Genomic DNA, 14,575 nt, shown 5'->3' on the forward strand with positions numbered 1-14,575 from the left:
CTTCAACCAGCAGTTGCTGGGTGGGCTCCTGTGACAGTCAACTACAATAAGCAGGTATAAAAATTGGATGAAAGTCATTTGTTGGTGACTGTGTGATAAATTGAATGATTAATTAAGATCAGACCAACAAATAGCTGTATGATGTGTAATCATGATTTCTGCTACAATGTAATGTCTAAATGTAAACCAACAAGAACTTTCTTTCTTAATTGATAAATATGGAGCCTCAAATTGTTCATAATTGGAAAAAATAAATATTTGTTGTGCAGATTTTATTGGTTGTGAGTACACACAACCAATAAAATCTCTCAAATGTATAAAAAGATCATGAAATTGTGGATAACCTGCACACAGATTTTAAAATAGCCATTATATTGATAAATTACATTTTGCTTTAAAAACCTATTAATTTTAAAATCATTTTTAATGTTGAATATTATAATTGAATGGCTTTTTCTAAGAAACTTGGATTTCAAAATCAATATTTTCCAAAGTAGTTTTGTTTTATTTCACAAAGCTGTTTTTCAGCATCTCACTCACTCACTCACTCTCACTCTCACTCTCACTCTCACTCTCACTCCGTGTAGCTACCGGGGATCGGAAAAACTATTTCCTTTTCTTTGCACAAATATTTACATCCATCTTTGGCTCAGAGATGGAGCTGTCTTGCTTCTAGGTATAGGAAAATGAACAGTGAAAATAGTTCCTATTTCATAATAAAATGTGTTCTTTAGTGGGCTAAAGGTAATATATTCTCATAGATATAGTTTAATCTGGAAAAAAAAGGATATAGGCCCTTTAAGAACCAGATTTTAGTGACTATTAAAAAAAGGTGTAACGAGACTAAAAGTTTGCTTCTTCTTCCTTTCAAGTAGGTTATCAAACTCTATTGATCCCATTTTTAATAGGATCAATGTGGAATTTGTGTGTACTGTATGTATAAGTGCCAATATGTCTTTTTATAATTAAGAGTAATTATGTCTAGAAGATAGCATCATTTTTATTTTATTAATTTTTAATCAATTTAATTTTTTAGTATCCTAAATGTCTGTTTATCAATGTAGTTTGATTTTTACAATATTTATTCCCTTGTTTTGCTGATAGTGCTTAAAATAAGCCAATCAATTGATTAAAGAAAGAAACAAATAATTTAAAAAAACAACTCCAACCTTTTCGGTTGGGATGGCATTTTCTTAGAAATAGCACAATCTTCACATGGTAAATGAACTTATCTAGCACTTTTCTACCTCCCCTAGGACCACAGCGCTTTACAAATCATATCGCCTTCACCCATATTCACAAACACTGACACAAACAAGCAATGAGGAGTTCAAGGACCCTTCAACACACATGGGCATGACCGGAACCAAACCTGCCATCCTGGAATCAGACAGTGCCTCACTAACTTTCTGTTCCTTGGTCAAACCCAGGTTCTAACTGGAACCTCATCCTAATCTCTGTTTTGACCCTTAGTCTACACAACAGCCACAAAAGACGGCCTTTAACCTCAGTCAGTATATGGCCCCCCCATAAATACAGCTGGTTACGGCAAGTAGGTAATTAAAACAAGTGCGCATGCATGCACACACAAAACACATTCACACTAAGAGGAAGCATCAACACACAAACACTCGCTCACCATCAGCATGTTTGTCTTTTTAATGAGGCCCACAAGAAAACGGTTCTTTTTGCACAGTCGGCAATCTCATTCATTCCAATCAGAAATGAGCTGACACTTCAGTTTACCATCAGCTAGCACTAAATCACAGTATACTATTTCCAAACGTTTATTTGCACTACTCTTCATTGTTTTTAATTGCAATGCTGAAAACCAAAAAAAATGTTTCTCTTAACATCTTGCTTTTCAGAACCACAGTGCACGTTCACAGGGGCATCAAGTTGCCATGAAAGCTTTTCACCAGTTGCCTCACAGACCGTGTAGTAAGTCTCCAGTAAATGCAGCTTTGCTGTTTAAGGGCATTGTTTGCTGGGTAACGCCCCATGGCTGCCATCATGCTCCAATGAGCATTTAAAATTCAAATGGATAAACACTTAATACCTGTAATGCAGGAACGGTTCTTCTGGTGCGGTCATAGTGAGTGTGTATTGAGTGGCATTAGAAAATCATTTGGATGTCAGACTGGTGAAAACAGGACGGAACTTGCTGTGCTTAAAGGAACTCAGCAGCATGAACACAACAGCACTGTAGTCCCTCTAAGTATGTTGTTCATGTCAATGAACAACTGAAAAACAATAAAGACTCATTTGTTGCTTATTCTCCTAAATGTTGGCAGCGGTACAGTACACGCCCAGTGCAGTGAAAAACACCTCTCAGGAGCTGCAATCTACGGATGAATATCACAAAGAGTTTCCATGAATAGAGGGAGGCCCTTCGCCACTTGTTAAGCACCAATAACCACATCAAAGATATTATAGGGGAGGATCTGACCTAACAGCACACATTCAGAGTGTTGTAGCTACAGACTCAAATGCAATTCTTCAGTGGTCCTGCTTTTTAGTCCTGCTTTAAGCAATCTAACACACACAGAAAAATATGCATGTTGTTTTGTAGGGTAACATTGATATAACAGTTCTTTGGGTAAAAGAGACCCAGTAAAAATACCTTTTACGTACATGTTACTGTTAAAAATGATAATTCAAATAAGTGAATCAAAAAGGACTTCTTACTGCAAATATGTTGTTTCTTCCTCTTAAAGTCCCTCTATAATTTTTTTTTATTAAAAAGGTTTCCCGTGGTGTTTTAATTATGATTATGACATTTTTAATCAAAATCCCACATCCTTAAAAGGCTATATTTCATGTTTGTCTAAAGCCTCCGTTTCCAGAATATCTACATGGGCGTGGCTGTTGGTGCTGAGCTGAGTAGCTCCGCCTCCGATCCCCCCATGATTCAGCTTGTGCACGCCGGACGGGCCGATCAGGGAGCTAGTGCAATGCACATGCACTCCTGGGCCGTTGTGACATCACAACAGCTCATTAATTCAGACCGAGTTGTGACAGTTTGATTGACAGCAATTTAAAGGAAAAATACTCAGAAATGCAAAAATGAAATGATTTTTATTACATTTGTTCTCCTTGATAAGAAAAATGCCTGAAGTGCACGTCAGAAACTGAAAAAACATTGTTTTCATCAGAAGGGGACTTTAACTGATGTTCTGTGCTTTAACCTAATCAGATGTTCTGCACTAAAATAGTTTTATTTGTCTTTTTTGCAAGAGCAAACTTGAAAACCATCTATTTGTTGTCTTGACTTAGAAATGATGACACACAATTTACATGTTGCAGTCTCTATTGATTGATCAGCCCATGGGCAGTAGAAATTCAATGTGAAATTCAGCAAAGACAATTTAGCTCTTCTATTGTCCTGACGAACAGTGAGTCCGTGTGTGATGTCACTGATGTCAAAGTCGACCTGATCTGTGTCGATGTATCACGTCGTGATTCCAAATCCACTTGTAGAAAACAATGTTCTACCTGTGTGCTCAGGCATGACAAAGAACCCACCAGCCAGGAAACATGGGATCTGCACTTCAACCTGTCTTTGCTTGCTTTGGAAGTCCATGACTTGAAGTTAGAAAAGTTTAAATTGGTTTCCACTGGTCTGTGTTTCCACTCTGTCTTTCTGGCTGTGAAACCACTTCCCCAACACCTACAGGAGCGACGGGAAGCAGTTCTTCTCTCTGGTTAAGGAACTGGTTTAACCCTTGTGCTATCCTAGGCACTTTAACGTTGGGAGTTGGGTCATCTAGACCCACTAGACAGTGCTCTGAACCTTTTTTCTTCAATGATTTGTGATCTTCACTGGTGTCCATGGATTACATGAAATCTTTCCACCTTTATCCACCTTTGTCATGGTAGGGAGAACACGTCAATGTAAGGGTGGGGGAGTCATCTAAGATAACACAAGGGTTAAGAACCAATTCTCAGGGGTCTATGCTCTAGCACACATGTGTTAAACTCAAGGCCCGCGGGCCAAATGTGGCCCGCCATGTCATTTGATGTGGCCTGCGAGAGCATCAAAGTTTTTAATTTCTTAGAATAAGTGAGTTTGACACCCCCGCTCTAGCACTTGAAAACCAAAGAACCTGTCCCATGTCAGGCTCTCATTACAACCTCACACCCAAACCAGCTTGGTCAAAAAAGTTTTTAAGGAGTTTTTCCTTACGGCGAAGGGGGTTCTAAGGGCAGGGTTGCCCAGTTTAGTTTAGTCTGTTTAGTTAAAGTTTAGAATTATCCAATTGAATTCTATGCATTTATGATGTTCACTTTACAATTACCAGTACAAAGCCCATTGAGACGACTGTTGTTGTGAATTTAGACTATACAAATAAAATAGAAATGAATTGAATAGTCACCCATCTCTAGGTTTCCTTGTGTGGGCATACTTTGAATCATCACTTTAGGCCACTCCATGATGGTTGGGTACATTGAAATGATGTTTGCACAAAAGAAGGAGAAATCCACCCTACCTGTCTGATCTACTTCCCCTTTACGTGTTGATAAGTTTTTGCTTCAACCTGTCGCAGCACGCCCGTAGGAAAAAATGTGCATTAACATTTTTCCCCAAGCGGTCCCCGGCCTTAAAATTTAGTGCGGGCCGACGGCGTGCCCTGTGCACGTTGGCCCACTTTTTGCCCTCAGTCGGCCCGTATCCACCCGTAAAGGCAGTTGTGACTAAGAATTCAAGCATTTAATACAATCATAAACAGGAAAAATAACTCTTGGTTTTTTTGCCGTTCAAACCTTAACAGCAAAACCAAAACTTGGTCTGGGGTTTTCGTTTTGTTCTGAAAAACTCTTGATTTGAAGTAGCACAGAGGTTTTAACCAGAACTTCCTTTACTGGGTGGAGAGTAAGATGAAGCCGATTTTAAAGAGTACAAACGCCTATACATGATTGATTCATGATTTCTGTTGGACTAAAGCCGTGGAGGCTACATTAAAAATATTTGTCAATGACTGAACTTTAGGCTCAGCGTTTGATTTGAAAATGCTCAGGAACCTGTGCTTATCTGGAGGTTTGTTGCAGTCAGAACAGACGTTTAAGTAAAATCAGTTCTAGTGGAGACAGAGTGAGTCTGACCTTGATGTAGTTGGCATTGATGTAACGGTCTGGTCCTAGGTCTTCTTCTGGGTTTCTCAAGATCACACGGCTCTCAGGGTCTGAGCAGTAAACAACAAACCACAATGATAGAAGAGAAGTGAAAACCACAGCAGGACAGTTTCTGTCGGAAGGAGACAGAAAGATAAGTCACTGACTGGGAAGAATGGTTTTGTATCTGTCTTTCATTGTGTGTCCTGGAGCGTCCAGGTCTGCAGGGTTCACAAAGTTTGTGGGAATCTTCTGTGAAAGGGGCAGAAAGGGGAAGTTCAGAAAAATGAACACGTCATTGATCCCACATAAGGTCATAAAAAACGCTTTCTTTATGTGGACTTTAAAAAAGATCGGTGCTTATGGAAACAAAACTGAGATCATTAAAAAACAGGAAGAAGGTGTTTAGACTTTGAATTATAAAAACATCAATTATGCAGAAAAAAACAAGAAGAAACAAAGTTAGCTTAGAAACATTGAAGTTAGCTCCTCCACTCCGTTTTTGAGTCACTGTTATATTAAACAAGGAAGTTGTAAAGTAATTCAAACATGTTTATGTGAAAAGATGCATACATAAATGTGAGCCATATATTTTTAAAATGGAAATATTAAAATTATAAAAAATAGGGGGGGTATATTCATTTTTGTGGGTTTTTATGTTTATTTGGTCATTTTTTTATTGCTCTTTTACATTCACTTCATATTTCCACTTTAAAAAAAATACTTTTTTGTTTCCACACTTTGAACAATGTGAAAAACATTCTTGAAGCAGCCAAAAACAAGCTCCGAGTTTTGCAGCTGCAGCACTTTTTGCACACAAAGAAACACCCAAAAAGAAGTGTGTGTGTGTGTGTGTGGGGGGGGGGGGGGGGTGTTGTGTCAAAGATTAGCGCGGTGGCGTTGTTTTTCACCTCAGTGATATGCATCTATAAGTTGACAATTATGTGGTGTTGGAGGGGCTTTTTCTGCTTTACTTCTAAACCGGTTGAAGCAAATAAAAGTCTGATTCTGGTGCTGTCGGATCCTCAGCTGCCATCTTGCAATGAGAGCTGATCAAATAAATCAATCAGACTTCATGTCACGCTAAGCTTCTGTATGAGAAAAAAAAAACTCATCATGAAACACTGAACAGGATAAAGGAGAAATTATTTGAGTTGAGTTAAAACCCTAACGCAAGAGTCACGGTTTTTAGTTGAATGTGAATGTGTTCTACGATATTTCTCACCATTTTTGTTGCATTAGTTATGTTAGCTTTGGGTTGTGAGGGGCTGTAAGCGATAGCACAGAGCAGGAAGCTTCTAATCACACCTACAAGCTTTTTCAAACAGTGTCTCTTCCACTTTCGGCTTCTCCCATCAGGGGTCGCCACAGCGAACAAGTCGCATGGTAAATTTGGCAATGTTTTACGCCGGATGCCCTTCCTGACGCAACCTTCTCAAACCGGGCTTGGAACCGGCAGAGGTAGAGAAGGGAACAGGGAGCAGCCCGGAGTCGAACCCGGGTTTCACGGACAGAAGGCGCCGCAAACCAGCACGAGCTAAACTGGTCTGCTTCTGATTCACAACAATTTGAATTTAAAAAAAAACTTAGACATGCAGTTTTAGGCTTAATTTTTCTAATATGTGTCCTCCATCATGAGAAAATGCTGCATAACATGTTAAAAACACCACTTCCCTCAGAGTGGGTCTTTAAATTGCTGATGTTGTTTTCTTGAATTTTTCATTCCTTTCAAGCAAATGTTCATATTTTAGAAACTCCTTCTCCTAACAAAATCTTTAGTCTTGTAGAAACCACAACATTTGGAACTAAAAAGAGTCCTAGTTTCACATCTCTAAGGTCAATTATGTTTCTACAATCGTAAGTTCAGAACAAGATTTGGGATGAAACCATCACCAGACTTGAAATAGACAGCAATAGGAGAGTTCAGTAAAGTTTGTCCCACATTTACTGATGAATAATTGCAACTTTGTGACAAACTGTGTTTGAGTAAAGGCCATGTCACATTGCATTGACATACATTTTTTGCATTTTCCATGGATGCAATTTTGGTCTTTTGTGATCCATGTGGGATATTCTTGCTTTCGTCATTTGTCGATGTGCGCAGATGTCCGTCCAGGGTTTCAGCTGACGGGTCTTTCCGTAAATTCGATTTTGAGCCGTTCAAAAATTTTGGTCGGTTGAGAATTACTCTGTTTATGTGTATTGTAAGTAGTTTATGGGCAATTATGGCGTAAATCTCACTCAGTTGTGTGGGATTTTTGGTAGATGCACATTCACAATTGTGATTTGTCTAACAGACGTTTCACCGATGTATAACTTTTATTCATACCATAGTCCGGGTGGATACTCGAGTCTGATTGGCTGCTGGGTGTGCATTAAAAAGTGATAATCCACAGTGATAATGTACACCTAAGAAGTTCCAGTCACATAGCTTAAATGTTTTATATCACTGCGCTGGCTTCTTTAACCCCTTGTGCTATCCTAGGCACTTTAACATTGGGAGTTGGCTCATCTAGACCCACTAGAGCAGGGGTCGGGAACCTTTTTGGCCAAGAGAGCCATAAATGCCACATATTTTGAAATGTAATTTCGAAAGAGCCATACAATAATGTAGTGTCCCTTCCCCACACTGAGGCACGGAGACTTAACCTCTTTTAAAGTTCTTTATTCCGATTACTGCAGACCGCAACAAACGTCGTTCAATTAATTCAGCAACTCCTGAATCTCTCCCGCCGACACGAGAGCGCTTCTCCCAACTTTATATTCCCCTGCTCCCGCTGCAGCCCTCCCATTTCCCTTATTCGGCCCATAGCTGAACCCCATTGGTCCAAACTACCTAACAACAGGCTGAGCGACAGAACTGAGGGCCAATCAGATCTCTGCTTGACGCGTTCAATGAACTCCAGAACTTTTAACGCGGCCCAACAGCCAAGTTAAACTCAGTCCGCAACAATATGTTTAAAACTAAATATACAAATGAATGTGTGCATTTGATTTAATTTCAACATTTTTAAAGTACAATAAGTCTGTGGATTCTTTTTAATATTGTTATTCTGTTGCTAATAAATGATGAGTATTTCTCGTGGTAGTTTTGTTGATGGTCTAGTCTGGTTGATACGTGGTGAGTTTCTGCTTCGTTCAGGCGTTGAGACTTTAAACGTCATCGTAGGTCTGAATGTTCTGTAGATGTGACAAAGACTCCTCACATGCAGACGGGGAGCCAAACACACACTCACACGCTGCAGTGAGTGACGGGAAGCGGGTTTTACGTTTTTACAATCCCTGCGCGATTCACCTGCTGCCTGTCCCCACAACACCTCAGCCCCACCCCTCTGCTTTCTCCCTCACACATCCCGTCCCCGCATCTGCGCGCTCTTTCTCAGAGACGGGAGCGCGTAGTTTTATGCACGTCAATTCACAGGTTTCCAGCTGGTACAAACTCTGTGAAATAATAGATAATAGTAACTGATAGCGCTGGCGCAGATTTCTCTCTCTAAGCACTGCTACTACTGCGCGCCTCTGGCATCGCATCGCGCCCGAGAAGGACTGGTCTAATGAAAAAAAAAAAACTATAATTAAAGATTTGTCTGCGAGCCACATGTGACCATCAAAAGAGCCATATATGGCTCGCGAGCCATAGGTTCCCGACCCCTGCACTAGAGAGTGTGCTAAACCTTTGATGATTTGTGATCTTCACTGGTGTCCATGGATTACATGAAATCCTCTCCACCTTTATCCACCTTTGTCATGTTAGGAATAACACGTCAATGTAAGGATCGGGTCATCTGGACCCCTTGGATAGCACAAGGGTTAAAACAAACTTAAGCTCCATCATCTGGACAAAAACAAGCAGTAAGAGGTAAACTTTCTCTGAACTGATTTAACACATTGTCATCATCAGCATATATATTGCTTTCCTTTGTGAGGTCCATGCCGGCTCAGCTGGCAAAGCGGCGAGTTGATACACACCACGTAAAAAATAGTCAGCTTTTTGCAAAAAAAGAGCGATCAAAACTGAACAAATAAACAAGAATAAAGTACTAAAATTTGATTGAATATTTTTTTCTTTTGTAAGTGACCATGGGATAAGGGGCATTATGGACTTAGAAGTTTCCATTATCAGGATTAACCATCCTCCGCTTTGCGTCCGTCGGAGGGTTCAGGCTTCCTCGGCGTGGGTTAATTTCTGGTAATGCACACTTTGTCGGCCCTTACATCATGTATACGGCGCACATATCACATCAAAATTGATGCACAAATCACTAATGAATTGCATGTAAATAGCGCACGGTTCATGTTGACTGATTTACATGGTCTTAACGTGGTTCCTTCGTGGTGCATCTGTGAAACTTTCACAGAAAGAACCACAACTTTACTCACTTTCTCCTCGTATATTCATGTATGACCTATTTTCATCCGTTCAATAAGCGCTAAATGTACGTAGTGGCTGTGTGACACGACCTTTATGGCAGTTCATCAGGAAAGATTTGTCTTCAAAAATCCCCTCTCTGGGCATTTTTGATGAAGTCCCATAGACTTCCATTATAAATCCAAAAATTATCTGAAAATTGTATACAATTGCTACTGTAAAAAAACCATAAGGTATTTTAAAAAGCGGAATTCAACTGAAAATAGACCAATCTTTGCTAAAAAATGTAAAGGTTGAATAATGTATCTGAATCTATGCAAAAGTTTAAAGCTTTAAAATGGCACAACAACATTTTTGAAGGAGTTGAGCAATTTCCCTTTCATTTCTATGGGCTAAAAAAATGAATTTTTTGCATTTTAAACTTTTAAAAGTTATCCATTATAAAGCAGGAATTTCCTGAACGGGCTAAAAGATTTGATACCCAAATTAATGAAAGTTTGAAGGAGTTTTTATCTGCCGAAAACCATACAGACAGTGGCTGGAGAACCTGAATGGTGCATTCAGTGACTGAAGACAGTTCCCTTCACCTGATATTCTGTGTCCACTGCTTTGGCGTCAGCGGCGGCCTCCTGCAGCGCCGCGTGTGTGAGAGGCCTGGACGAAGTGTGAAGCAGCTGAAGCCACACCTCTTTTGGGGTGGAGACGTTACACACAGCTTCCACCTCCAGATTGCTTACATCCAAAAGCAAAGACAGGTTGGAGCCTCTCCTTGAAATCACACAAAAACCAGCAAAACGATTTGAAAAATGCAGATTTTGTGCAAAGATCTCAACAAAAAGTTGTAACACTGAGCAGTAAAGTTTGGCCTCCGGTCTGGCATGTTGTGTCTGAAGCGGCAAAGCAAAACGTTCAAACATCTGGGTACTGTGTTTATTGGTAGCTGTGGTGGGTTTTTTCTGGGCGTCTGGTCAGGCCCGGTTCATAGTTTTAGGGACTTTTGTCCCGGATCAACAACCAGGCAGCCAAGAAGACCTGGTTTGGCCAAATTTGCAGGGTACACATCATGGTGATCTGAATGTTCTTAGATGTTCTTAAATATTTGTTTTTGCCTAACACGTACCTCTCCTGAAGACGGACGGAGGTTTTCCGGGGGGGCGTGGTCATGGGTGGGGGAGTCATTGGATCCTCAGCAGGAAGGGAGCCGGAGCTTACTGCCGCCATGATTACACTTGGCGTTGGTGGGAGTGGTTGAAAGGCTTTCAGCTGTCCACCTCACCATGCTGCAGAAGACAAGCATGAGATACTTATGGGGGGGGGGGGGGGGGGCAAACCTGGGGATTCAGAGTTACTGATGATGATGGGCCACTGAAGCAGCAAATCAGCTCAGGAGTTGGGGCTTCCTGTAACTGTTTCCAGTTCTAGCAGTCCTTAGCCCTCACCTGTACAGATACTGCAGTGGGAGTTTGACAAGTTTGCATTTTCTAAAGTGGAAACTTGCTGAGTCAAACTCATCTTAAAGTTAACTTATACTCCTTTTGTGTTTTCCTGCGAGCAGCTGTCTATTCATTTTCCTTTTTAGATTTTTTCTTTACTCACTTAATTTAGCAAAAACGTGAATCCTTATCCCAAAATAGTGATATTGGGTTTTTTTTTAATAGAAGCAATATTGAGTAATTCCTGCAGAGATGTAAAAGCTGCATATTTTTCTAAATAAGTCTAACTGATACTGCTTTTTGCACACAAAAAAAAGCTTTTTGGTTTACGTGCCTGCTGGGTATTTTAAGTTGAGCTGCTGTTTTAATCATTTCGAAAATATGTTTAAATTTGCACCACTAGTTTGTATTTCTATCCATCTATCTCCAGAACCCATTTAATCCCTGTTGGGGTCACCGGGCTGCCGGAGCTTAACCCAGCCACTGCCGGGTGAAGGTCGGGTACACCCTGAACAGGTCACCAGTTTGTCGCAGCGCCACACTCTCTCACACATGCACACCAATTTAGAGATGCTAATAAAAACCCATGAAGCCTGTTTTTAGACTGTAGGAAGAAACCAGAGTTCCTGGTCCCCACTGGGATTTGAACCAGGACCTTCTTGCTGTAAGGCGAGAGCGTGATGTGCTTAGTTTGCATTTGTTCATCTTTTGAAAGTGTTACAAAAATATCCTGTTGGGATTTAGTATCAGTAGATGCTTAAAACCAAACGAATCAGAATCGGATCAGGGCCAACAACCCTTCCCCGTGTCAGTCACTTCCTGTGAATCAAACACTTGTGAGATGGGGTATTACTGCATGTCCTGTAACAGAGCCAGGACGGACGGGCTTCCATCTCACAGTCAGCATGGAAACCCCTGAGCATCCTGTCAGAAGAGAGGTGGCTGGAGCTGTTTGCTTTGGATTCTGTGGGGGATTGATGTGTTACTGCACATTAGTAAAGGCAAAGCTAAACCCAGCCATGGATACTCATATATTCAAAATGCCATAATGACTGTAAATAATAGAAAACATTTCATTTTAACAGTGTTGCTGCAGGTAAACTATGTTTTAAACTGCTCCCTGGGAATGAGAACCAGCACAGCTGCAGGGGAGATTAATGATGCTGAGATGAACCCCAAACCCTCAGAACTCCCCACCAAAAAAATCCCATTTAGTGGAAGATGGTGATAAATGTGCCTTTTTTTGAGTCAAAACACCAAACCCCAGCTGTGTGTTGGTGTAATGAATGTCAATGAGGGATGCAGCGTGTTAAACGGCACCAACAGAAAAAAGATCATCCCCGCCAACTTCAAACATTTACCAACCTACAGCCAGAACCAGAACCCGTTAAGTTTGTGTTCATTTACTGAAAGGAAATAAAAATGATTGCACTCACCGTTTCCCTCTTTTTCCTCCAGTCTTGCTTTTTCCAGTTTACTTCAACTTCCACTCTGTTTTTTGTCATTTACCAAAGTCCCAGCAAAACCTCTCACTCCACGTTTTACTGATGCAAACTTCTGTCATCGCCCTCAACTATGACAAGGCAAAAGCTGTTATCATGTACATTGTGTGTGTGCGTTTTGGCATCACAGTGTGTTTCCACAGATCACATCTGAAACGGCTCACAGTGTCTCCATCGGAAGAGGCTTTCCTCATAGCAGGAAGTCAGCTCGCCCACGCACAACTTACTCAACACACTTCAGTCAGCGCCCTGAAATACCAAACACAAACCGTTTTTCATGTCATCCAATGCACTCGGAAACGTGAAGCTTTCAACTTTTGTACTTTTGTGTTGTTTTTCGTGACAGTGTCAACTTTCCTCTGGATCCAGAGCACAAAAATAACTCTGACCTTCTCCAAACTTGCATCCTGCTGCTGTTAGGCAGCTCCTTTGTATGTTTTAGTGTCTGTAGATATACATTTCGAAACACTTAGCTTCTCAAAATGACTAAAGCCTGGCTGCTGTGTGAACTCGGTTCTATTTTATTCAACCAAAGGATGATTTCCCATCACGTGGGAGCACAAGACACCGAAGCCAAACTCCTGGTACATACAGTCAGGACCATAAATATTTGGACAGAGACACATTCTTTCTAATTTAGTTTCTGTACATTACCACAGTAAATTTTAAATAAAACAACTCAGATGCCATTGAAGTGCAGAGTTTCAGCTTTTATTCCATGGGTTGAACAAAAAGATTGCATAAAAATGTGAAAAAGTAAAGCATTTTTTAAACACAATCCCTTCATTTCATGGGCTCCTAAGTAATTGGACAATTGAAATAACTGCAAACAAAATGGTCATTACTAATCTTTGGTTGAAAAGCCTTTGTTGGCAATGACAGCCTGAAGTCTTGAACTCATGGACATCACCAGATGCTGGGTTTTCTCCTTCTGAATGCTCTGCCAGGCCTTTACTGCAGCGGCTTTCAGTTGCTGTTTGTTTGTGGGCCTTTCTGTCTGAAGTTTAGTCTTCAACAAGTGAAATGCTGCTCAATTGGGTTAAGATCAGATGACTGACGTGGCCATTCCAGAATATTCCACTTCTTTGCTTTAATAAACTCCTGAGTTGCTTTGGCTGTATGTTTTGGGTCGTTGTCCATCTGTATTATGAAACGCCGCCCAATCAGTTTGGCTGCATTCACCTGGATCTGTGCAGACAGTCTGTCTCTGAACACCTCAGAATTCATTGGGCTGCTTCTGTCCTGTGCCATGTCATCAATAAACACTAGTGTCCCAGTGCCACTAGGAGCCATGCACGCCCAGACCATCACACTGCCTCCACCGTGTTTTACTGATGATGTAGTGTGCTTTGGATCAGGAGCTTCTCCACGCCTTCTCCATACTTTTCTCTTGCCATCATTCTGGTAGAGGTTGATTTTGGTTTCATCTGTCCAAAGAATGTTCTTCCAGAACTTTTTTAAATGCTTTTTAGCAAAGTCCAGTCTAGCCTTCCTATTCTTGAGGCTTATGAGTGGCTTGCATCTTGCAGTGTTCCCTCTGTATCTACTTTCATGTAGTCTTCTTTTGATGGTAGACTTGGATATTGATCCGCCTACCTCCTGGAGAGTGTTGTTCACTTGGTTGGCTGTTGTGAACGGGTTCCTCTTCACCATGGAAATGATTCTGCAAACATCCACCACTGTTGTCTTCAGTGGACGTCCAGGTCTTTTTGCGTTGCTGAGTTCATCAGTGCTTTCTTTCTTTCTCAGGATCACCACACTGTTGATGTTGCCACTCCTAATACTGTAGCAATTTCTGGCATGTTTTTTCTGTTTTCTCAGCTTAATGATGGCTCCTTTCACCTGCATGGAGAGCTCCTTTGGCCGCATGTTGTCTGTTCACAGCAAAATCTTCAAAATGCAAGCACGAGTCCTCTAATCAACTCCAGGCCTTTTATCTGCTTCACTCATTATGACATAACAAGGGAATTGCCCACACCTGCCCATGCAATAGCATAGAAGTCAACTGTCCAATTACTTAGGAGCCCATGAAATGAAGGGATTGTGTTTAAAAAATGTTTTAGTTTTTCACATTTTTATGCAATCTTTTTGTTCAACCCATGGAACAAAAGCTGAAAGTCTGCACTTCAATGGCATCTGAGTGGTTTTAGATAAAATTC

At 40.8% G+C, this 14,575-nt stretch overlaps 1 protein-coding gene across 2 annotated transcripts in view; it reads right to left on the minus strand.

The window, feature by feature from the left end:
- ptpn7 (protein tyrosine phosphatase, non-receptor type 7) overlaps positions 1–14,575 on the minus strand; it is a 32,186-nt gene that overhangs the window by 12,868 nt on the left and 4,743 nt on the right. Inside the window, exons 2-6 of one of the 2 annotated variants that reach the window (XM_011472950.3) lie at positions 12,351–12,665; positions 10,602–10,761; positions 10,069–10,249; positions 5,280–5,364; positions 5,104–5,183 (exon numbers count right to left, since the gene is read on the minus strand). In XM_011472950.3, coding sequence (XP_011471252.1) covers positions 5,104–5,183; positions 5,280–5,364; positions 10,069–10,249; positions 10,602–10,702 — 447 coding nt within the window. In that variant the 5' untranslated portion in view covers positions 10,703–10,761; positions 12,351–12,665. The remainder of the gene's footprint in view (positions 1–5,103; positions 5,184–5,279; positions 5,365–10,068; positions 10,250–10,601; positions 10,762–12,350; positions 12,666–14,575) is intronic. The other variant, XM_004086326.3, reaches the window with a different exon arrangement.

Source organism: Oryzias latipes, chromosome 7 (assembly GCF_002234675.1).
Source record: "Oryzias latipes chromosome 7, ASM223467v1".
NCBI classification, from domain to species: Eukaryota; Metazoa; Chordata; class Actinopteri; order Beloniformes; family Adrianichthyidae; genus Oryzias; species Oryzias latipes.